General features: G+C 39.1%; 1 protein-coding gene across 1 annotated transcript in view; it reads left to right on the forward strand.

The window, feature by feature from the left end:
- LOC148087506 (transmembrane protein 132C) overlaps positions 1–26,330 on the forward strand; it is a 149,679-nt gene that overhangs the window by 31,563 nt on the left and 91,786 nt on the right. Inside the window, exon 3 of the mRNA XM_087786357.1 lies at positions 21,274–21,414. Coding sequence (XP_087642483.1) covers positions 21,274–21,414 — 141 coding nt within the window. The remainder of the gene's footprint in view (positions 1–21,273; positions 21,415–26,330) is intronic.

Below are 26,330 nucleotides of genomic sequence, written 5' to 3' on the forward strand. Positions count from 1 at the left end.
GTTCTTGTCCTGGACCCGATGCTGGGTCTGGTGGTGGGTCAGGTTTTGCTGGTTCATCAGAACTTGGCGAGGGCCTCCCCGTCCTCGGGGGTCCTCTTTGGGTCGTCGGTCATCACGTTGTTGTCGTCTGGTGGATGTGGAAGGTGGTGCTGGACGACGGCGTGGACGCAAATGCTCGGCCTGCTGTTCCGACCTCTTCCGGGCTAGCTTCAAGACTGTCGAGAATGGCCAAGATTTTGGGGTCTTATGTTTAATGAAGTGAATTAAGGCTCTTTAGTCATGTTGACTATAGGGGGCACAAACTTTGGGTGGCAATAGAAAGAACAAAGTTTCCACTTACAAACAACTTAGATGGGGCTGTCTCCCAGAGGTACGTTAAAAAGGGGAAGACCTCTGAAAGAGACTCAAAGACTCTCCGTAAACAAAACCATTACAGGTAGCTTGGGGTATTTCTCTCGGTTTTATTGGCTTGTCAAACTCAGACCACGCTGCAGCAAATATGTCCCAAAGTCGTCCTCAGTATGTCATGCGAGGCTACTGTGGAAAGCCAGGTCTCGGCCAAAGTGCTCCCGCACACCTACACTATCTTCAGATGGTTGGCAGAAATTATACGGATGGTGTTGAAAACCTTCGGCCCTTTCATCCGGGAACACATTTCCATCCGAGGATAATGACTGGTCAGCGACTTCTAATCTGTAACCATGTGTTGTGAGAGGTTGCGAGCGGGATGTGGGCTGTTCAGGTCTGTGCTTTCATTGCTAAAGCTTTCCAGTCTCCAAACATCAAGCTGTGCAGATTGCATTATCTCCGTCTCGTTTTTCTAAAAACCAGGCCCACGCTCGTCCTCGCTGACGTCCCGCTGCACTCAGAGGGTGAGGATCGTTATTACGTCGACGTCTGCAAACGCAACACTGATTCGAACAAAGCTGAAAACTCAAGGTCGATCAACCTCATTGTTCTCAATGAGGTCAGACATTCACAGTTTCTTAGATCGCTAATTTGTGTTCTTCGGGAAGAGAAAGAGTAAAAGCTCAATCAACGTAGTAGGTCTCAGAAGTAGCACAGAGAACGCTTTCAAAAGGTGTTCGTCAGTCAAAAATATCTGATCTGGAAATTGGAGTTGAAAAATCTGGAAATCCCACCAGAGGAATCGAGTTGACTCTGATTTTAACTCTTTTATCTCTGATCAAAGAGCGTTGTCAAGCAATCACAATGAAAGGGATCGTACTTCTGTCTCTCGCTTGAAAGTTCCGAATATTTTTTCGGTGACATTTTCAGAAAATGTTGAAAATTGGCCAAAGAATCAGACGATTACATCATGGAGGCTTTTTGCTGTAGTTCCATCTGGATCCAAGGATGTATTGAAGTATTCATCATTGACTTATCATTACGCTGTATCAAAGGTAAATAAGTAAGTAAGTAATATTTATTTATATAGCGCTTTTCAAGACCAGGGTCACAAAGCGCTTAAACAATCAAAACAATACTCAAAAAAGTACATACTTTAAAGATCAAGATAATACTGAGAACAACACAGGAGTTTGAGAAATTCAAGGAAAAGCCTGAACAAATAAAAACGTCTTAAGATGTTTCTTAAAGGAGTCAGTAGATCCATCAAGCGCAAAGAGAGAGGAAGATCGTTCCAAAGCTTAGGAGCAACAGCCTGAAAAGATTTCTCTCCTCTGGTGCCAAAGATACATTTAATAAAACACAAGGTACAATTAAATCAATAAAACATTTTTTTAATGGTGACAAAATGTCTTTTAAATGGATTGTTTTAGGGTTTTTTAGATAAGCAGGCATTCGTCCGGGTCCACATGCGGCCCTTTGCCTGCATCTATGTGGCCCTTATGAAGTCAAATGAGAACAGATCATGTAGGGACTTACCATTTTTATTTTGTATTTATTATTTTTACCATTTATTTCTATAGGAAATATACTATAGGCTTTTGTTCCACGGCTTTTGTCAATTTCGGGAGTATTTACTGCCTTTCAAAAATATCTATTGACTATTAAACACGTATTTCTAAAAGCTATTTTACATAAGATAAAAAAGTTATGTTAAATTCAATAAAGTCATATTTTTTCGATAGAATTTTTTAAATTAGTTTGTTGTTTTTTTTGGTTTGTTTCTAATTTAATATTAGATTTTCATTCCTTTATATTCGCTTGATGGCCACTGTTACTGTATAAAATGTGGCCCCTGAGAAATGTAGTTTCCCACCACATCATATGCGGTTTTAAAAAAACATTATTTTAATTAATATGAATTAAGATCCTCATGGGAGGTATTTTTTACATTTTTTAGTAATTTTCTTTCAAGCATTTCAATTGTTTCCATTAGTTAAACATTGCTGACTTAAATATATTTGCTCAAATGTCCCCCTGACTGAAGCCCTAACCCATAAGACACACTTCTAGTTTGAATATAACCGGAGATTCTCTTTAGACGAGATCTAAAGAACGTTTGAGACTCCAGTTATTCTCTTTGTTCTTCACCGGCGTCTGAGAATTCAAATCAAAACTCTGCATGCGTTCCTGTGGGCAGAAGAAAAAAAGACTATTGTTTATCATAACACAACGATAAATAAACCGTCCGTGACAGATAACGATTAAAAGTGAATAAATACGCACAGATGTATAAATATTTAATCAGAATGAAGCTATTTATTAACTGGAAGTTTGGAAGTTAATTTGTTGAACTGTAATTACTTTTCGTCTCCTGCTGCTTCAGGGAAAAATAGTTTTGTGTCGTCTGGTGTTTTACATGTAAATGTATTTTCGAGGCGTATTTTTTAAGCTTGACTCGACAGCGAAGATGAAGACGACATCCTTCAAACTGGTAATGTGTTTGTGTGTCATTTATCGTACACAACATTTTCCTTCAGATGAGGGAAAAGATCACAACCCTTGAACTTCATTGGTTGAATCAAGCTGTTGTTTTCGGAGCCCACTAGATGGCGCTCTCTTAAAAGCTATTGCTTTGAATATTGATTCTCTTCACACTACTTTTAAACTGAGGGCGCCACCTACTGACCTGTAATGAAGGACTCTACTTCCTGAAGCTTCACCAGCTCATCACTGGCACTGATGTACTCTGACAACTTTTTACATGTACAACGCAACTTCTAGGACTTCTACTACTCTAAAAAGTATATTTTATATAAAGTTGCTTTCAAATTATTATTAATATTTTTTTTGTCTATTTAAGAAAAAAGAAACCAAACATACATTATTGCTTTATTTAAGAATTTAGTTGATAATTTCAATATTATCTAATACAATTGAAGTATTTTGTACTCACTTAAGTAAGTAAGAAAATACAATGAAATGTGAAATAACAGAAAACAATCCGTCTTATGATACATAAAACTTAAAGGGCAACTCGTGTCAAAACTATGTTTCAAATGTAAAGTCTTCCTCTCCAAGATGCAGTAAGTCCCTCATCATGACCACGTTTTCAACTTATTATTTTATAAAGTTCTCCCCCATCTAAAATCTGGGCGAACGAGAGGTTACGAGAGTGGAGTCCATTATGATGTAATAATGGCTTCACTCCTCCTCCAGCCAGCTGTAATCAGGACCCGCTTTGTTCATACAACAAGTCCCTTGGAGGTGGAGACTTCCGGGATTGATGATGACGCGCGGTGACAAACCTTGATGCTCGACCAATCACAGCAGAGTGGGCGTGTTCTTTAAACCCAATATAGTATATTGTCACTAGAACTTTTTCTATCTGTCTGTTTGTCTGTATAAGGAATTTTATTCACTTAAATTGACAATTATTATATGGTAAGGTCTCTTATTTTGTATCTTAAAGTATCGTATTTTTAAACGCCTTTTTTATTGAATTCATACTATTTTATTATATTATTCCATAACGCCACTACACATAATACAAAACTGGCAATAATAGTTTCTGACGCTGACTCTAATAGTACGAGTTAAGAAACATTAAAAAACACAACGACAAAAAGAACAAATCAGTGCTTTGACGTATAGAAAGATAATCCTCTAAAGCAAACGTTTTATCCAAAACTTTTTTGTCAGAAACACCAGATAAAGTTTGATGAATTCACAAAAATCGCGGCTCCTCAACTTGACGGCTCGTATTATTTATATTTATTTATTTATGTCCAAAGCATCTCCGCCACCTTTTTGGGTATTCCACCATCGCCACGGCAGATTGTTTTCGCGTCTGCCTCTCAAAAAGCAGGAAAAGCATAAAATGAGATTTTTAATGATTTGACAGTTACATCGGGAGTCGCGTCACGTCGGCCGACAGACGCTCGTCCAGGATGTGATGGTGGCGCAGGAAACACGCAGGTGCTGTTAAACATCTGTCGGAGCGATCAGTGGCATCGCAGCCGCAAGACGTGACGGCGGCACAAGAATCTCCTGCTCTTTTCTCTTTTTTTAACCGAAAATATTGTCAATTAACCTTTGGAAACACTTTCATATCCATTACCAGGATCTCTCAACTGAATGCATGATAAGAAAGTGAGCAAAAATATTTTTTAATTTTAAAAACAAAGACGGAATACAGTTTTTTTCTCTTATTTAAAAAAAGCTAAAAAGGGTTTATACCTTAAAAACTGAGGTCTAAGGAGGATGAAAAATGGACAAGAAGGGACATGCATTTGTCCTTCATGTTATCTCAGGGTCAAGGTGACCCGAAGGCCTATGTTTACAGTGGTGGAGGTCGTTCACCTTGACACAGAGACAACACAAGGGATATTACAAGGACATTTGTTTTCGGGCCTTCGCGTCACAAGGGTTAAATAATAAAGTGTTTTGTATGGAAGTAGATCAGTGCCATCAAAACATTGAATGGTTGAGTTTAACGTTTTGTATTTTATCAATTTTTTTAAACCTTTGAATTATTTTCAGGGCAATTGAATTAAACAATTCGAAGATAGTGAAGTTGATTTTGTTTTTATTGGGTAGTTGAATTCAATACCTTGAAAAATGAAATTTTGGGTTTATTTTTTGTTTAATAATTGAATTCAAAAATTTCCAAAATGAATGAATTTTTTTTCACACATAGAGTTTGATATTATAATTCCAATAATCAAAAAATACATTTTCTATATGCAATAGATTTCAATTTATAGATTTTAAATTCAATATAAAAAAAATGGTATAATAGTTCCACCAGACACATGATCGTTCCTTTAGCCAATCATGTGACGTGCAGATGATCATGTGACAAATTGAAGCTCTGGCTCGTTAATTTAGGTATTTTCAATGTCAATTTAGTATCAATGTCAGGAGTTTATAAAATATTGCACTATTTCTCACGTTTATCAGTAGTTTCTGATGCGAAAATTTAAGCTTACTCTGATGGTCGTATTTTTTTTGTCATTAATATAGAAAAAAACTAACTATTCAATAAAAATAAATTCAACCTTTCAATAAACAAATGATTAAGTGAAATGATTTAAAAACAGAATTCAACATTACAACATTTGAAATGTTAAATTCAACAGTACAATATTCTGATGGCTCTGATATACTTCCATAGTTCTGAATGTAGCCATTAAGTACAAGAAAGTATTGTATAGTTGTTTTTTTTACTAGACAAGCTCAATATATGACACTGATTTCCCATTAAAATGATTATTTTTATAATTGTTTTGCCCTCATTCATCTAAATGTTTTATATTAAACGGTTGGTTTCCTGTGAAACATTATCCCGTACAACAAAATAAACATTTATTTTTCATTATATTACCTTTTTTTTTTGGCTTATTATGGTCTTTTGATTCATACTGAATCTCTTTTAATAAAAATCATACAATTTGGGACATTTTTATACCATTTTATACCAAACTTTGTTTTACTTTCATGCCATTCAAGTTACTTTATTTCCCATTTTTCGGCTTTTCTCTCATGAATTTCTTCCCTCATTTTGTCACAAGTTTTAATATTTGTTGGGAGAAAGTCTCTTCCCCACGTCCCCGGCATCTGCACCACATCTGTTCCAACAAACCCTTCAATCAAACAATGTGTCTTTTTCTTAAAGCACATCTGCCGCCGAAAACCACATTTCCAGCACGAGTCCTGGATCTCCCGGGGCGACGTTCAGCCGTTTCTCGTCGCAGGCGTTTAGAAAAAAACACTTTGATAGAAACTTAGCGAGCAATTTTCAAACTGTTGTGGCAATAAATGTGAAAAGCAACGGCGGCGAAGAGACGCTTAAAGAGCTTTTTTTTCTTTTGCTATGTTGAGTGCATTGACATTTTCCATGTTCCTGGCATTTTCTGTCTATTTAATTTGCCATCGTAGAAACAGGAAAAAATTCTAGTTTTGCATGTTTTAATGTCAGTTAATTTAAAATGTTCATGTTGGTTCTGATGGAAAGAAATGTGTTCGCGTTCCAATCAACCCATGAGTCGTTAAGACTTGCTGCTTTTGACTTGTTAAGATTTTTGTCGACTTATTTGTAAAATCACGTTTGAAGTCGTGGCGTTAAAAATCAAATCTTTGGATTAAGCGAATCAAACATGGAGTCAATACAATTTCGGATCAGTTGCTCCAGCTTTTGACCGGGTTTAACTTCCTCGGCAACTACAAGAATCATTGCAGCTACAGTTTAGTTGACAAAATGGTAGAAAGAACCACATTTTCGGTTTCCTAATGCTAGTTCCTGTCGCATGAATTGTAATAATAATGTATATTAATTATAACTATGTTGATTTATACTGTTAATAACACCATATGTCGGGGATAAGAGAAGATATTTATATATTGCGGCAACTTAACCTGAATAAATGTAGTCAATTATTTTTTTATTATTTCTATTAAAACATTAACTATCAACAACTCAATTTTAATATGATTTCATTCATTTTATTGACTTTGTAATTTTTGTAAATTAAAAGAGTTCAAATATTGTTTTTTTTTGTCCCTGGAGATGTACAAGTTTCGCAAAAATGGTTTTGCATACGTTCAATTCTCGCTGGATCGGAAGCAAAGAGTGGGGGTCAAGTTGACCCAAGGGCCCCCGAAAAAAAATGTGTTTGTGGTATCCCTTGTGTTGTCTCTGGGTCAAAATATATTCATGGAAGCTATGGAGGTCGTTCATTTTGGCCCAGAGACGCAAGGGATTTCTCAAACACATTTGATTTCAGCCCTAAGGGGTCACCTTGACCCAGAGAAAATGCAAGTGATACCTCAAACACATTTGTTTTCCGGCCTTCAGGGTCACCTTGTCCCAGAGACGACACAAGGGATACCTCAAACACATTTGTTTTCAGGCCTTAGGGGTCACCTTGACCCAGAGACAACACAAGGGATATCTCAAACACATTTGTTTTCAGGCCTTCGGGGTCTTCTTGACCCAGAGACAACACAAGGGATATCTCAAACACATTTGTTTTCAGGCCTTCGGGGTCTTCTTGACCCAGAGACGACGCAAGGGATTCCTCAAACACATTTGTTCTCAGGCCTTCGGGGACACCTTGACCCAGAGACGACACAAGGGATACCTCAAACACATTTGTTTTCAGGCCTTAGGGGTCACCTTGACCCAGAGACAACACAAGGGTTAAACATATGAGTAATCAATACATTTCAACAGGTTTCGTTACATGAAAACATATTTATTTAATCCTCGTTCGTCACTTGAATGTTTATATTTTATCGTACATATTGTATTTTAATTAAAGACATTTGAGCCAATCAGAGGCGTCGTCACATTCGGTTGCGGGAGTCGTGGTGTTTGCCCTCTTAGCTTCTCTTATCTTCTCTCCAGGGAAGTTGAACTTGATAGTAACGTCTTTAAAGAGCGACTCCACACGTGTAATGTAACAAACGCCCCCGAAACAATGTCTAACAAATCGCCGTCTTGTCGGAGCGAACACAGCTAAGCCTCGGTGAAAACCCTTTGTAGCTCCTCGCTGAGGACCCTGGGGTCAGCTTCTTAACACGCAGGTTTCTTTTTTTTCAAACAATGAGAGCTCAGACGTGATTGGAGGATCCCTGGAGTGAGGCTTGTTTCTGCTGAGGTGACATTGCTGCTGTGACTTTCAGTCATGAAGAGGCTGATTTACCGTAGAAGATTATTTTGAAGCCAGTTTTTAGCAAGAGCTCAATCCATTTATAAATTATTTTATTCAATTCCATTCAATTCAATTTTATTTAAAGTGTCTTATCATAACAAAGTTATCTCAAGACACTATACAGTTGAAATAAGACTACAGTTGATTAAGGAAAAATAGATCCCAGCAATTCAACAAAGAGCAAGAAACAAAACACTGTACAGTGAGCAATGGCGAGGAAAAACTTCCTTTTAGAAGGCAGAAACCTCGAGCGGAACCAGACTCATTGTTGACGGCCTGCCGCTTTGACCGGCTGGGAGGAAGGATGGGGGGGTAGACAGATGGATAAGGAGAGGAGTGAAGGAGGATATAGTGAGAGAAAAGATGAGAGTGTAGGAGGGTCCATGGGGGTGCTGGAGAGAACTCGGGATCTGATGACGTGGTGAAGATCCTGGATCAGCAGCAGCTCTGGAGGTGGATCCCTGGGGCTCCGGCTTTTACCTGATGTATTTGAAGGAAGACAAGTTGAAATGCTTGATAATCACTTTCATCCTACTTTTTGCTATTAGCAGCAGCAGTTTAATGACAGATCCTTCAAAATGTTCTTGGATCCAGATGGAACTAAAAAATATGACACTTGAATTCAACCCCCTATTCCTGGTCGCGTTGTCAACATTTCCAGAATGTCCATTGAAATCAGTTTTTAATTATTTTGCCACTGTAAGGCAAAGACATGTTTACATTCACAAGACCTCCTTGGCAGCGGTAACAACACGTAAGGCATATTTAAACCTGATTAAAAAAAATTTGATTTGCCAACAATGCCGAAAACCAAATTTGTCTCTTTCAACGCACCTAGTTTCAAAGTCATTTTTACCTGATTAATTTGAGCAAAATGAAATCATTTTGTTGTATTTTTATTATTGTTTTTCTGTGTGTTAATTATTATGTGCCAGTTGTTTTCCTTTTTCCTATTTCTTTGTATTTATATGTGACATTATCTTCACTCAATTTGTATTCTCTGAAATACAATATGGCACTTTTCAGCCAGTTATTATTATTATTATTTTTTACTTTGTTCTCATTTTTTATTTGTATTTTTTCCTAATTTATTACTTTATTATGAAGACATATAATTAGTAATTTTAATGAATATGATTAATGTTTACTCTTTATAGGTTAGGAAAACAGTTATTTACCTATTTTTTTAGGACACTGTAAAGATTTCTGACAAAAAAGTAATCAATTTTCTTTGTGTGTTTTTTTTCAAACACCTTTTTAAATACAATTGTATGTTTCACTGCCCTCTCTAGGGTTAAGTTGATGTTGTGATCGTCTACAAAAACATGAATTAATAACAATATATTTATAATTGTCGACCTGATTTCAGACTCGCAGGTTATTTTCCTAAAACAAATACAAATGATGTCCTAATGGTATCGAGGGTCTATTATTACACTCAATACTTCACTGGTAGTTCTTGGTGTATCCATCCATCCATCCATCCATCCATCCATCCATCCATCCATCCATCCATCCATCCATCCATCCATCCATCCATCCATCCATCCATCCATCCATCCATCCATCCATCCATCCATCCATCCATCCATCCATCCATCCATCCATCCATCCATCCATCCATCCATCCATCCATCCATCCATCCATCCATCCATCCATCCATCCATCCATCCATCCATCCATCCATCCATCCATCCATCCATCCATCCATCCATCCATCCAACCAACCAACCAACCAACCAACCAACCATGCATCCATGCATCCATGCATCCATGCATTTATTGATCCTTATATACACCGATCAAGCTGTACATGAATCCATCTAAACGTCCATCCGTCCATCCATCCAACCAACCAACCAACCATGCATCCATGCATTTATTGATCCTTATATACACCGATCAAGCTGTACATGAATCCATCTAAACGTCCATCCGTCCATCCATCCAACCAACCAACCAACCATGCATCCATGCATTTATTGATCCTTATATACACCCATCAAGCTGTACATGAATCCATCTAAACGTCCATCCGTCCATCCGTCCATCCATCCAACCAACCAACCAACCAACCAACCATGCATCCATGCATTTATTGATCCTTATATACACCCATCAAGCTGTACATGAATCCATCTAAACGTCCGTCCGTCCGTCCATCCATCCATCCGTCCGTCCGTCCGTCCGTCCGTCCGTCCGTCCGTCCGTCCGTCCGTCCGTCCGTCCGTCCGTCCGTCCGTCCATCCATCCATCCATCCATCCATCCATCCATTCATCCATCCATCCGTCCGTCCGTCCGTCCATCCATCCATCCATCCATCCATCCATCCATCCATCCATCCATCCATCCATCCATCCATCCATCCATCCGTCCATCCATCCATAAAAACGACTTTCTCCGGGCGTCTGTATCTCCACTGTGACTCAGCCAACCATGTAATCATGTGATCCACGGGGCTGTGCGACCTTGTGACCCCGCTGATGGTGTCACCGCAGCTGAGCGACGGTGCCGCCGTTAACCATCATCACAAACGGCATTTTCATTTAAACGCTGACTCACTCTAATGGCATCAACCGCAGGATTCAACAGCGGCGATCAGAAGCAAAAATATTTCTGAAAAAACAAGAAGAGCGAAAAAAGGGGGCGGCCTGTGGTCAAGGACCGTTTTCATCTCCGCGCTGACACGACTCTTGCAGCTCGAGGCCAGAAGCTCCACGATCAGTGCGTCCTTCACAGACGCTCACGAGTCCATCTTGATGCTGATGTTGTCACCACCAGTGTTTGAAGAGTTTGAAAAGTATTCCTCCTCACGGCTCTGTTCCCGAGAGACCTCGGCGTGATGGGAGTCGATTAATGAACGCTCTCTGGTCGTGGAGTCCAGGGATGAAGGTTACCATTTGAAGACTTTATTTGGGCTCAAAGAGACAGTTTTAGGGACACACGAGGAGAAGGAGAGCGTAGAAGATATGGTAAAATCTCACTTCAGATCTCACTAGAAGAGATGGATGCTGCAGATTCTTGTCAACGAGAAAGTGCTTCTTTATCTGGAGTCTACAAAAAAACTAAAGACGCTGTTGTGTTCATATGAAAGAGCAACAGGAAAGCATGTGAAGTATTAAGAAGTTAGTGGTTGATTACAATAGTACTTTGAAATTAGCTGAAATTTAACATTGCCATCAAGATGACTATTGAGACTCATTTTCTACTCACCCTAATGTCGACTATGGGTTGGGATTATTTTCAGAGTTACCTGTTTATTTTTAGAGTTATAGAAATACAAAAATGTTTGTTCATTTTAATGTAGCGACTGATGCTCAGTTGTCTTTGTCTTCATCTACTTAAAAACATCTAAAAAAACATCAATACTGTTGTTTGTAACTTCCCAATCGAGAGCCTTCAGTATAGACAGTAGACACTGTTGCAATATTTACCCGTTTCCAGTTTCCTGTCTGGGTAGCATGTTAGCCTTTTAGCTCCTGGTATAAACAATCTTAAAATATTGACTTGTTAAATTTGTTTTCCGAACAATTCCTCTTGTCGATGCTTCAATACAAGATGGACGTTACAGACGAGCAGTATGGAGGTATTTGGATGTATTTAAGTGTCTTTTCAGACCAGTAGAAGAACTCACATTTCTCCGATCCATAGAACTTGTTTCTTTCGTGATCAATTTTTAAGTTCTGGAGACCCTGGTCCAGAAAGGCGCTACAACAATAAAGCACTATAGGACTTTTCTTGCATATATTCTCCTTAAATTATTTGTATCACTGGTTTTGCTGGTTTGGAAGCACGGTAGAGCAGGTACTAAAAAAAGTACCTTCCTTGTTATACCATGCTTGAGTAGAGGCAACAAAAACCCAAGTAGATTCCAGTCTATCTTAAGCAAGCTGGGGGGACAGGGGCCATTAGTATGGAAGGTCCGATCTGACACAAACACGTGTGGAAATGTCTTCACTGTGTCCTGGCTCTGTCAACTCGAGAGTCCAGGCTCAGTCCCAGTGGAATCATTAAGGTCTTCCAAGATTTTTTCCAGTCTCTAGCCACCTTAACAACTTCGTAGAAACATGGAGCCGAAAGGAGTCTGGACAGCTTCTAGTCAGATGACATTATATTTAGCCTGGTATTTGAGATTTACCTATAATTTAGACCATTGTATCCTGATTTTATTGGGGTTGCAAGCCATAGGACATGAGGAGACTCGTATGTTATGGGAATGTTTTATAACCTTTTGAGCTTCAAACTCAAGGCCAGTAAATAATGGTTGTCTCAAAAATAATTAAAATTACAGTAAAAAGCAAATTATATTCATCTCTATGACCATGTAAGATGCCAGAGTTTAAGATAACGTAAGAAAAATAAATCATGGATGTATGAACAAAAATATGGTGTGAAGATGTGTGTAGATAATTTATAGGTTCTCCCCGTGTTGCATGGGTTTACTCCGGGCACTCTGGTTTCCTCCCACAGTCCAAAAACACACAGAGGTTGATTGGTTACTTGGGGGGGAAATTGTCATTAGGTATGAGTTTGTGTGAATGGTTTTGTGTCCTGTGACTGGAGTCCTGTCCTGGGTGTCCCCCGCCTATCGCCCTATAAAGCTGGGATAGGCTCCAGCCCCCCGCGACCCCAATAAGGGAATAAGTTGCATAGAAAATGAATGAATGGGGGACCAAGAATGAAAAGACAAAATCACAATCAGACTCATTTTTCCCGTTAAAGACATTTTCCATCTTATTCAGTTTGAAACCTCCATCGTACGACTTCCTGACGGAAAGTTTGGCCCGTTAAATAACGAACAATTAAATAATAAAATTGGGTTATAGTTAGGTGAGAATCGGGAAGGGGCTCAGACTAGAACCGAGGTTATTTGCAATCGAGTCATTGTCATAGTCATAAGTAGTAAGATGGAATTCTTGCCAGTTCCCGAAGGGAGCACAAAGACTTGTTGTGTCATGATCTCGGTGGAGGCCCCGGGGCAGACCCAGAACAGGTTCAAATCTGGAAGTACCTTTGGGTGATTGAGCAGAGCCTTCTTTTTCTCACGTTTTGTTCTCGAACCATCTCTCTTTAACCGACAACCAAATGGCAACATCTTGAACTATAGCCGGAACCAGAAACTGTGACAACAATACTCTTGAATCTCCTGAAAAAAACCCACAGAGACCATGAAGAAGACCCTCAAGGCTGTGAAAAGCAGTGGAGCATTTTGGCTCAGGACTCGATTGTTTTTCACTTACTCCTTTTTTTTTTTAAAGGTGATGGAATGTGGGTAAACAAAGAGAGCTCCAGAAAAAAAAAAGCAGAAATCAATTGAAATGCTCGGTGGGCCCCTGGATGACCAGCATGAGAGGACTGCGAATGTAGCGTAATGAGCGTCGCCGTGGGAAGAGCGGGGGGGGGGGGAGCCGGTCAGTTAATGATGGCGGTGAATAAACTATTTTCTGCTCCCATCATCACTTAGAGTGCGAAACTCAACGGCTCGACAAGGTGATTATTGAGGCGCGATTTCTCAGACCCACCACTGGTTGTTGGTCAGGTGACCATCCATCAGGCCGCACACGTTCTTGGCTCCACACCGGCTTATGAATGTCTGGACGTCAAACAAATGTCAACCTCATTGATTTGAAAAACCTTTGACCGCCGAGAAACCTTGAGTGTATCGAGGTATTTCATATCAAACACATAATATTGACATCAATTATTCATAGTGACGAGAAAAAAACATATGAATTAAAAAAAATATGCTTCATACTCCTAAAAACACAATGAAAAACCATGTAGACCTACTTGTTTTTCCTCTTAAAATGAATGCATATTTAGATTAATTTCATGATGGCTGTTTTGAAGATAATTTAGGTTTAGGTTTAGGGAAAACATACTTTTGTTAAAGTCCCTCATTTACACCCTTTGACATCCCTAGAAAATGTAGCTATACTTTGTTGTCCTGGTAAAACAAATTGTGTAGTTAGAACATATTTAAATGGTTTTACTTGGTATTTTGTGTGATAATTGTGTTGTGTTTATGTTTTATCTCTGAATTAGATCAGTCACGTTGTTATCTGGTTGTATATTTTGTACGTATGTGTTACGCTGTGTTTGTGTAATGTTGTGTATTTTTGTTATATTGCCTTACTTTGTATTTGCATTTGGTTTGTGTTACGGTGCGTTGCAAATGCGTTAAGTTTGCTTTATGTTTAGGTTAGGTAATGTTTAAGTTATCTTTTCGCCATGTTGTGTTTGTGTTACGTTGTGTTTACATCGGCTTTGCATAATGTAACATTTCATTTGCGTTACATTTTCCTCATGCTTGCTTTACGTTAAGCTTATGTTTGTGTTACCCTACCTTGAATTCGATTACATTGCATTTGTGTTATGTTGAATGTTCATTGTGTTTGCAATGCCATTGTGTTTGCTTTTCCGTACCGCCATTGAATGCATCTTATTAGGGTAAGTGTCTTGCTCGGGGACACAACGTCACAATCTAGTACTGAATAGAACATGAGTCAAACACTCATACAATCTGAGCTATATTTTTTTAAGTTTGCTGTGAATTATTTCTTTGTGCACTTGAGCTCTGCTGAGCTGAACTGAATTGAAAAAAACTCGAGACAATTCCAATAGTAGGATCCTTGGTTTGGTCACAAGCTACTAATACCACAATCAGTAACACCATAAAGTACACCAGTGAAAGTTCACTCTCTAGTCCAGGGATGGGCAATTATAATTCTTCAAGGGCCACATTAAATTCTGTGAATGTTGTTAGGGGCCGTCAAGCAAAAAGAAAGACGAGAAATCCCTCAAAAAAGGACATTTGTAATTAGGCCGTGGCATTAATCTGCTAAATAAGCTGCGATTTTATTCTTGTATATATATATATATGAGTATCTTTTCAAAACATTTCTTTAACTAACTTTGAAAAATGTTTTGAGGGATTAATATATACTTGAAAAATTACACACAAGAAAGGAGGGAAAAAGTAAATAAGTTTGAAAATGTAAATGAATAATAAATACAAAATACATTTGTTAATGCATTAGAACCATTTATACATGATCATACTTCCGCAATTTGCCCAGGTCTGCTCTAGTTCAAAGAACTAGTTCAAAGTTCATTTCACTCATTTCTGAATGAACTAGTTCTTAATTGAACATTTTCAAAAGTCCACAGCATTAAAATGAAATAGTTAATAGTTATTGTTTCTTCTGTAAGCTATGAGCTATTATTTATTGTTCAAAATGATTCCAACATCCCATATACACTGTATAACCACATAAAGAAAATTATTTGATCTGTTTTAACGTTAGAATTATGCATGAGATTTCATTTTAACATTAGAATCAGAAAGTATTTATGTCGGTATTATAAAAACAACACAGGAAATTGTCATGTGGTGTTGTAGAATCAGTTAAATCAATATGAATAAGAACATTAAAATAAGCGCATTAAAACATGTGATGATAAGTCCATTTTTTTTTAACACCAAAGAACCAGGTTTACATCGGGGCAGCATTTCTGTCTATTCAGTCCACAGTATCATGATGCGTTCGAGGTCCTGAGGTGCCGATTATATTTTTGAAAGTCGGGTACATTCTGCTGTAGCTTCCCCCGTAGCGGCTCATTGTTGACGTTAGCGGGTTCGCGTCACTGGGGGCTTGTGTTTGGATGTTTTAAGACCTGTTTAAAGTTCATTTAAGTCAGCACTTTTGCCGGTAAGTCCGTGTAGAAATCTGTCAAACTACTGGATGAGGATGATCGGAGAGAGTTTGACGTTCAAAAACGCCAGAATGAACGTGTTTTAAGTATGAACTAGTTGATGTTACATGGTTTAATGAAGGTTTTTCTGGCACAACACGACATCAGGAAACATCAGGTTTGTAGGAATCAACTTGTCGTGCCAAACTCACAAGAGCCTGCCACACAATGACAGCTGTGGCAGCAGTTTTTCGTCTACTCGTATATTTAAAGCGCGTTTTAATTGAACGACTCGGATCCCGTTATTACTTACTGATACGTGAAGCTCACCCTGTCGCCATGAATCACCGTCGGAAGTGTCATCTGTGGGAAGAGCCTCAGACACTTGTCACTATTTGTTGTCGAACATAAATCTGACAGAAGCTGCTCAGGGACAAAGTCTCGTGTCTGTCATCCTGCTTTTTTTTTTTTTTTTTGACAGACTCACACAGACACACACAGAAAGACAGACTCACCGTGGGACGGCAGTGTCACGGTGATTCCATCATACACTGTCAACCGTTACGGACAAACTCTATACCCACTTGCATGGGCACTCCGGTTTGCCTCCCACAGCATCAATAAACCTATTGATTAATAACCTTAATTTGTCCAGAATGTTTGTTAGTAGATGTCTTAGTGATTTGAAGTGATAAAACATAGAGGAATTAATGAATCATGATCTCTAACGTCACTTTAAGAAATAGCCGGGAAACGTCTTCAACTAGATTTATTCATCATTTAAATTAATTATCTCGGCAGATCAAAAGATTGATGTATGATAAAAAAAAGTGGCTCCATCAAGTCATTAATTGTTGATAACAGACTTGAACAGATGCAGCTCGAGTCATTAACTTTCCGCTGTATTTGAGACGAAAGTACCTGCAACCTTTAGTATCCACCAGCAGGGGGTGAATGTTGACGCGTACCTTTGTGTAGATTTTTAGAAAATAAATGTCAGGTCAATATAAAGTACATCAAATAAACAAGTTTTGACAGTTGACCAGACAATTCAATGTATTAACTGACATTGACAGAAATAAAGTATATATATGTGTGAAAGTGAGTATATATGTGTGAAAGTGAGTATACTGTATATGTGTGAAAGTGAGTATATATGTGTGTACGAGTGAGACTATGCGTGTGAAAGTGAGTATATATGTGTTAAAATGAGTATATGTGTGAAAGAATGAATATATATGCGTGAAACAGTGAGTATATATGTGTGAAAGAGTGAGGCTATACATGTGAAAGTGAGTATATATGTGTGTATGAGTGAGAATATACATGTGAAAGTGAGTATATATGTGTGTACAAGTGGGAATACATGTGCGTAAGAGTGAGAATATACGTATGAAAGTGAGTATATATGTGTGAAAGTGAGTATACTGTATATGTGTGAAAGTGAGTATATATGTGTGTACGAGTGAGACTATGCGTGTGAAAGTGAGTATATATGTGTTAAACTGAGTATATGTGTGAAAGAGTGAATATATATGCGTGAAACAGTGAGTATATATGTGTGTACGAGTGAGAATATACGTGTGAAAGTGAGTATATATGTGTGTACGAGTGAGAATATACGTGTGAAAGTGAGTTTATATGTGTGAAAGTGAGTATACTGTATATGTGTGAAAGTGAGTATATATGTGTGTACGAGTGAGACTATGCCTGTGAAAGTGAGTATATATATGTTAAACTGAGTATATGTGTGAAAGAGTGAATATATATGCGTGAAACAGTGAGTATATATGTGTGAAAGAGTGAGGCTATACATGTGAAAGTGAGTATATATGCACAAAATTGAGTATATATGTGTGTATGAGTGAGAATATACATGTGAAAGTGAGTATATATGTGTGTACAAGTGGGAATACATGTGCGTAAGAGTGAGAATATACGTGTGAAAGTGAGTATATATGTGTGTAAGAGTGTGTATATATCTCTGTGAGAGGTCTAGAAAGAATTTTGTGTACTACCCTCATATTTGTTTTTAAGAAAATAAATACAATTATGATTAATCGCACAATTCAACAACCAGTTTTTAGTGATGGTGATAGTCCCATGACTGATGGAATAGCTTTTTAACTTCACAAACTTCGAGTCAAATTACAAAATAAATTGAACCTTTTTGATATATTATGAGAAAAAAAACCATTTTAAAATACAGTAATTAATAGAAAATACAGCAGTTTAATGAACTAAACCAGCGGGTAACATGTTGACTGTTCTGAGAACGATGGACCGTGAGGTGGACTCGAGTGGATTCCCCGTTGCGGACCTTCACATCATAAAGAACCGGCGTACACGCTCGGGGACCTTCCCCGGAGGCGGTCCTTGGCCACATATTAAAAGAATCAACGGCGTGAAAGAGACAATAAGACGGCTTTAATTGGAGTTGGCAGCCGTTGGTGTTTCTGAGAAAGTTTGCGTTGCCAGGAAAACATTGTATGTTGGTGTCGAGTGGGCTTAATAAAGCGTGTTAATAAAGAGAGGGATGGTCTTGTCGAGGTGATAAATAGAACAAAGCACACTGGGGTGGATTATAGAAAAGGAAGGCGAGGAAGAAAATAAGGAGATTAACTACTGGATTGGGTGAGGGGAGGGGAAGGGGAAAAAAGGTATATGTGGAAGGAAGGAAGGAAGGAGAGTAAATCGCAGAGGAATGGATGAAAGAAAGGCTTTTTGGAAGAGGTGAAAATCAGGGTGGATGCATAAAAGACACGGGGAGAGAAAATAACGGTAAGAGCATCACCGGAATGATGAAGGAGGACGAAAGGAAGCGGGGATGACATCTGGAGGGGGAGGAAGAAGGGAAAATGGGATGGCGAGGAGGAGGCATGCAGGTAATAAGAAAACCCAGAGGGGGCGACGGGGAGAAAATTGACAGGAACAGCGGAATGTAAATAGAGACGGACCGATGAGGGGAAGGAATTCGTGATGGACTGAGAAGACGAAATTGGAGCATCTGATTCCAGGTCGTCTCATGACTTCGTATCTGAGGAAATGTTCTACTCCGAGGCTCCGACAGGAGATCCTGTAACTCCTCAGTTCCCTGAAAAGTATCTGTGGAACTATGTCTTTTTTTTGATACTGCAGGTGATATTTTCAACTCGGGTTTCGTGAGTTCTTGATGCTTGAAAACATTAGAACACGGTTCCCAAACTGTTTCTTCTATCACGGATCGGTTACATGTCATACAAATAATTGCATGAAAAAAACTGCTCACAATAACGCTGTATCAGCAAGATCTCTGAACTGGTTAGAGCAAGATGTTTGTGTATTTGCATCTTTGTATATTTCGATTGTATGCAGACGATGGTGTTCTGTACGTGTGTGTCTCCTGGCTTTCAGATTTTCTAGGGGTGTTTCCCAAATCTCACACTTGCGAAGAATATATCTCTTCCCGAGTGAATCTGGACTTACGCAGATCATGTCCTTGAATCAAGAATTGCCGGCACCATCTAAAGATTTGTTTTGTCTGCATCAGGGTGTGGGATTGACCTGACCTGAAGTACACACGAGTAACAATTATTTAACTTTGCTTTAATATGAATCACTCCCATGTTTCAAATATTAAAGTCTTCCTCTCCAAGATGCAGTAAGTCCCTCATCGTGACCATGTTTTGAACTTATTACTTTATAAAGTTCTCCCCCGTCTGAAATCTGGGCGAACAAGAGGTTACGAGAGTCCATTATGATGTAATAATGGCTTCAATCCTCCTCCAGCCAGCTGTAATCACGCCCGCTTTGTTTATACAACAAGGTGGACACTTATGCAATTGATCAAGTGACAAGCTTTGTATGTTTGACCAATCACAGCAGAGTGGGCGTGGTTATGCTAAACAAGATTCTAGATCAAGAAATCTGTGTTTTCAGTGGGCGGGGCTTAAACCAATTTTAATGTAAATATTCAAATGAAACAATAGTTTCACATACTGATGATACAGTAGAGTCTTAGATCTACTTAAGACTCACTTAAATCAACACATTAGTTGAACTTTAATCAAGTGATTAATTGAAATGTCTGCTAAATCGATGATCGATTAATGTGCAATTGTTATTTCCTTACACCAGTGATTCCCAACCTGTGGAACGAAAGTTTTGCAAGTGGGCCGCAAAATCGTTTCCAAAATGGTATCATGTTTTCGTGGGAGTGTGGATGTAATTGTATATAAATAAATAACATCTCACAGATGCCGCGTTAGTGACTGTGGAGCTTCCAATACGTTTCTCCTTCATTGATTTCAGTCCTTTAAGGTAAGGTAAAAAAAAACTTTATTGATTGAAAATTGTTTTTTCCAGTAGCCAGCAATTTTCATAAACAATAAAAAATAATACGTAAAAAATAAAATAAGAAAAGAACATAAGAGAAAGAACAAGATGACACAATCCAAGTATAAAGATAAAGACAAAGAACATAGGTCAAAGAAAAACAACAAAGACAAAGGATACAAAGACTAATATAGAACAGAACATCGAGATACTCTCACTCCACTCCTGCCCCTGAACTCACAATTGTACAATTTAATAGCCCGAGGAATGAATGAGTCCCTGAGTCTATTTGTTTTGCACCTGGGTAGGAGCATTCGTGCTTCATTCTGCTTTTTTGCATTCCTTTATGTTCAATCTTCAATAAAATGAAAATGCATTATAATGCAATTGTATTTATGGGGTCGGAGGTCGGCCGCAAAGGTTTTCGAGACTTAAGAGTGGGCCCTAAGTTGGAAAAAGTTGGGTACCCCTGCCTTATACTGTCTTAAGCTATTGTCAAGGCAGCAAAGAAACATTCTTTACAATTAAGGTTAAGTAGCTTGTTCGGTCATTTCGTAGGCGACAACTTCATACCCCAAAAAAACAAAAAAGTCCACTTATTTTCATGGTTGGGGTTTGAGACCTTACTCTGGACCTACAGTGGGGAAGATGCATCAGTTTGAGACACACCTGAGGAACCAAGTGCCACGTTGGCTAGAGAATAAACGCATTTGGTCAATTCTCCTCATGATGAAGGTCCTATAGATGACATTTTCGTGTTGATGTGTGGATTCCTAGTTGTTGACACCAACGTTTCCCTTTCAATGGACCCATTTTGACTCGTGTGTCTGTAATGTCGATCAAGAAAACACAGGAATAAACATGACGATGTATCCAAAAGGACAGTGTAAGTCCTCATCATCGTCTGATCGGCTCTTAAACTCTCGCAGCAGTCGAACTGTTAACTTTCTCAAAAGCCTCTTCAATCGCCGGGTGTGTCAGCGACTGCTCTGGCGTGCCGTGGGAGTCGACGTCATGCTGCGGCGAATCAATTTCATAAGACATTTCAATACAAAGATATCTCGGCGCACATCGAGGATAAAAGGAAAAATCTGAGGGAATAAAGGTTTCAGGAACCCCCCCGTTGAAGTGTCAAAACCTTGTGAAAACCTTGTGAGATTAACCCACCTCTCTCTCTCTCTCTCTCTCTCTGGTGTCAGGGTGTGGTTCCAGGCGGGCATCAACTTCCTGGCGGTGAAGCCGAGCAACCTGGTTGCGTGGGAGATCAAACAGGAAATGGCACACGGAAGCAGCTCGTTGGCGGTGATGTGTCAGAGGAAGGCCTCCTCCACGGCGGAGAGGTAGGACTCGCTCCTTGCTGTTACCCCCCAGATAGCGGCATCTTCTGGGACCCCTCGTTCGTGTCTGCCAAGGATTCGGAATTCTTTGATCTAAAGTCGTTGATTTTAGCAACGTAGGGGGGGAAAATCGGTTGCTTTAACGTCACGTAAATCGTCTCAGGTTTATTCTTACATTGCTTTAAACATAACACGATGCTAACAGCTTTAATTCATAGACATTTAAAACTGATTAAGACCCATTAAATAAAGTGTAGCCTGAGAACAAGAACTTGTTTTAAGTTCCCATTAACATCTAAAGAAAAACAGGAAGTCGGCCACAGAACGATCACTGGAAACAGTGGTTTGCAAAGTTCTGTCTACTGTTGTTCCATGTATGACACACAATCTCACATATTTGGGTGTAACACAAGTCCATAAGTCTTAAAGTGATAGTTCACTCATTTGCTTCTCACCCTCATGGCGACCAAGGGTTTGGATTATTTTCATAGTAATCAGTGCATTTTTAGATTTATAGACAAAAAAGTTTGTTCAGTTTGATGTAGCGAGTGGAGCTCAGGTTCATCTTCGTCCAAAAAACATCCATATAACTCCATACTGCTCGTCTGTAATGTCCCTCTTATAGTAAATAAGGAAATTAACCATTTTTTTTTCTTTTCTTAAAAGCCTGTATTGTAAGATTGTTTTGTTACTAGGCTATCTTCTAGGAACTAAGAGACTGACATCTTTTTCCTGAACATTTCTCATGTCGAGGCTTCAATACAAGATGGACGTTACAGGCGAGCAGTATGTTGATGTTTTCAAGTGTCTTTTTGGACAAAGACAACTGAGCTCCAGTCGCTACATTAAAATGAACAAACACATTTGTCTACAACTCTAAAAAGGAACAGATTACTCTGAAAATAATCCCAACCCTTAGTCGACATAAGCAAGAACTTTAAACTGACTTTAAATTGTCCTCAATTGCTTCTTAACTATTGTGTTATCTCAGGGTCAAGGTGACCCGCACTCCTCCTGGCTTCCATAAATATATATATATACAGTGGTGGAGGTCGTTCATATGACTCAGAGACAACACAAGGGATACCACAAAAACGTTTGTTTTTAGGACCATCGAGTCACCTTGACCCTGAACTAACACTAGGTTTAAGAAGATCATAAAAAAACTGAATTTGACTCTGTCTGAGAAAAGGTTGAAGCAGGATTAGTTTTTGTCAACTAGCTCTGCTCTTACTTGACCTTTCAAGTCCAACGTCGAACCTGAAGACAAACATCTGTGTCACGTGTGTTTGAGCAGCTATGGATTTATAGACCCTGACACTCTTTGAGTGAACGCACACAAACACACACATACACACACAACTATATTTCAGTTCAACGACTTCCTTGAATAATGTTGTGAAATCACACAAATTTGTTTACTGAAAACGTTTCATTCCTCCTCTGGGTTGTCTGTGAATAAAATCAAATACACTGACAAAAGACGCTACGATTGTCTCAGGATCACAGAGAAAGAATAACAAACCTTGTGTTGTATTTCATAGTGTTGCCTTTTTTTTTTCTACTCAAAATGTCTTCTTTATTTGTTCAATTTACATCTTTAAATGGTTATTTTGCTTATTTTTATTTTACATTCTCACTTCGCAATTTTAACTATTTTATTTTCACATGGACTTTGGCTTTTAAAATGCTTAAAAAATATATAATGTGAAATATAATACAAACCTGAATAATTTAATATTTAATAACCAATATCTGGTATTTAACGTATTCTAGTTTCTATTTTTCGTTATTTTATGTCCTGAAAAATCCATCTGTGTGGATCAACATTTTTTTTAAGTTTATTTATTGAAGGTTATGTCACAAATAATTTGGAATGGAATCATCTTTTGCTTGTCAACCGGAATGAAATGTTAATAAAGTATAAGAATAGAAAGGAAATTTCACAGCTTCATAATTGATGTATAAAAAAAGAACTACTTTTTAAACAGGAAGAGGTTCTCGGAGCTTGATTAAATGATAATAACAGCAAGAAAAGGCAGAAATATAGCAAAGAAAATAGCTTTAACATGTCACTTCAACATGAGTTTTAAAAAAAAAGATCAGAGTTGTGTGTCTTTCGGAGAATTAAAGGAAGCTTTCATGTTTTTAAATCCAATGTTTAAGGATCCAATGTTCCCATCAGTGTCACTTGTGAATAGATTGTACTGTCACCGCGTTCTACCTTTTTTTATAAATAAAGGTTGTTGATTCTGGATTTGAGTCTGTAAACAATAAGCGATCTGACAGTGAAGGACTCACTCTGGGGTCGCGGCGTCGCCTCCAGACAAAACTCCTCGTCTCCGGGTCTATTGAAGGGAAAACGCTGCCGTGTAGGTGACGGTAATCTGTTTATTTAGCCGCGCTCTGGCGGCGCCGCTCGTCCTCTCGCCCCGAAGGGAGCGACTTCCAAAAGTGGCGTCGCACAAAAGAGCGTTCGCCGACGCCGGGGCCTCGGCTCCTTCACATCGGCGAACACGACTTCTGTCGTCTTCAAAGTGGCGCGGCGGACAAAGACATGCCTGAGAGCTCAGATTAGGACGAAACACAAATATGTGTTCGCGTGTATCGATGCAGAAAAAGGCAATTTCCACAAAGAGAAAAAAAAAAAACAACGTTGGTGATTTATTCAACGTCGCCATGTTTCCTCCCCTAATTATGCGCGGAAGCGAGTGATGTTTCCACTTTTTGAAAGAGGAGAAAAAACGCTGGTACATCTGTTACCAGGGCGCACAAAAGGCAAGTTCATTAGCTATTGTGTGGGCGCGCTAATTAAAATCTCTATTAATCTCTAATGAGAGATCGAGACTTGAAACGCCGTGTGTTTTCATGAATGAGCTGCTACAGATAATCACGCCCGAACCGACTCCGAGTTTGTGATGTAACGCGATCCGCCGCGATCGGCGTTCGCTGTAAGAGGAGGCGGTAATTAAAGCCGAGCGTAGGTGTGCGCTCGCTGTTCGGTCGTGTGTTTGCGGCTTTGATGCTAAACTGTATTTAATGTACGCTCGCGAAGCGGAGTTGAGATCGTCTGTGCTTCTTAATTAAATAACAATAAAACACGCAGGTGTAATTGAACTACGCACCGATCCGTAGTCTATCTATTCTACGGTGAATACGTGTCATGTATTCGCGGAAACACTTGTGTGTATTTTATGTGGCCCGGTGGATGGTTGGCTTTGAATCTAATTTGTTTATTGTTGAGGTTTATCCCCCAAACGAAAGGTAAGATTAAAGAGCAAGACCACGTTAGAAAAGTCCTAGGGTGAGTCCCAAACTGGCACTTACACTTAATATTTTTAGAAGACAATTGCGTCCCAATGAACGATGTTCGAAAATGTAGCGGGCAATGAGCACTCAATTGGCGCACTCAAATCGCCAGAAAATTGAGTGTGGATCGATGGACACTTTCCACCATTAGCGGCCGCAATCTTGGTGACGTAGATGGCGCTAAACGGAAGCTACGTCACCGGCGACGCCTCTTCGGAGCAGATACCGGCGTAAATGTCTCGAGAAAACACTAATTTCACAGCAAAACAACGCAACAACAGTAATACATGGATACACAACTCAATAACTACTTTCGATTGGTGAAAAGCGCTGTCAAGTGTCGGATAAAGGGTACCAACGGCTGGTTTTTAACTAGCGTTAAAAAGTAGTAGAAGAAGAAGCTGTCGAGTCATTTCTGATAAGTGTGTAGCAGCAGAGTTTGATTTGAGACAGTACTACCCTGTTGAAATGTGTGCACTGCAAAAGTAAGTGCACTCTTACAGTGTACTGTAAGGCAGTGCACTTAGAAAAGTGCGCGATTCGAGACACAGCACTAGTGGCCTTTTGAAAAAATACATCGTAATACCTTACATTGCCGAAGTATCAGAGAAAATAAAGTGGATCTACGGCAAACATCTGGTTCCATAGGCACACATAAGGCAATGCTGACAAAAAAAAACAACAGGCACAAACAAAGCAACAGTCGCTGACCAGAACGGAAAGATGGTTTGAAAAAAGGAGTTAAAGAAGCCATCTTCACTAGGCCGAAAAACCCCTTCTCTTAACCAGGCTGGGGGTCTCAGGCATAACTTCTCTGGCCTGCCTTACGGTCTTCAAGGATCCAAAACTGGGATCATCATGAGATTTTCAACGACCCTCACCAGATCTATCATTGGTTTCAGTCCACAAATTGGTTCCTGTTGTCATCTGTTCCTGCCCCTAGCAAGGGTGGATACTGGCTCCTAACCCCAGTTTATTTGGAACCGAAGAAGGTTCTCAGAGATGTGAAATGTCTTCCTAGAACTGGAACCGTACACAGTCAAAAATACATTTTTACAAGATAAAATATTGAATCTTTTGGCCCATCAGCATCAAACTATCGTCGGTATACTGGAAGAACAAGACTAAGTCGAGTGAGGTTTTCGGGGTTAAAAGGCTAATGCGTTTTTATTTACCATGTTCAGGGTCATTCTTCTAAATGGGTCAACGCGTGTTGCCATGCTAATGACAGGAGCTATAGATCCCAGAGCTAATGGGCTCATTCGATACCTAAACCAGACTAAATGTTCGGTTCACGAGTGCAGTGGCACATGACGTGTTCGATTCCTGGCTATAAATAGTACTTAACGGCTAGCAACCCATTAAGCTAACTGAGCTAGCCTTCCCAAGAAGAGTCCAGTGGATGTGTTAGCACGCTAGTTGCCATGGTAATTCATTGATTGATTGATCGCTGAAATATTTCATCTTTGGACATGCAAAGCTTATGTCACTGCCACGGACGTCCCACAAATGGCTAAAACCAGATAGAGCGGGAGAGGAAGTACGTCAAATAAACTTTTCAAAATAAAATTTGACCGAAACTCTCCAGAAAGAAAATAAATATTTGATAA

The sequence above is a fragment of the Callionymus lyra genome, chromosome 1 (genome assembly GCF_982586985.1).
Source record: "Callionymus lyra chromosome 1, fCalLyr1.hap1.1, whole genome shotgun sequence".
Classification (NCBI taxonomy): domain Eukaryota; kingdom Metazoa; phylum Chordata; class Actinopteri; order Syngnathiformes; family Callionymidae; genus Callionymus; species Callionymus lyra.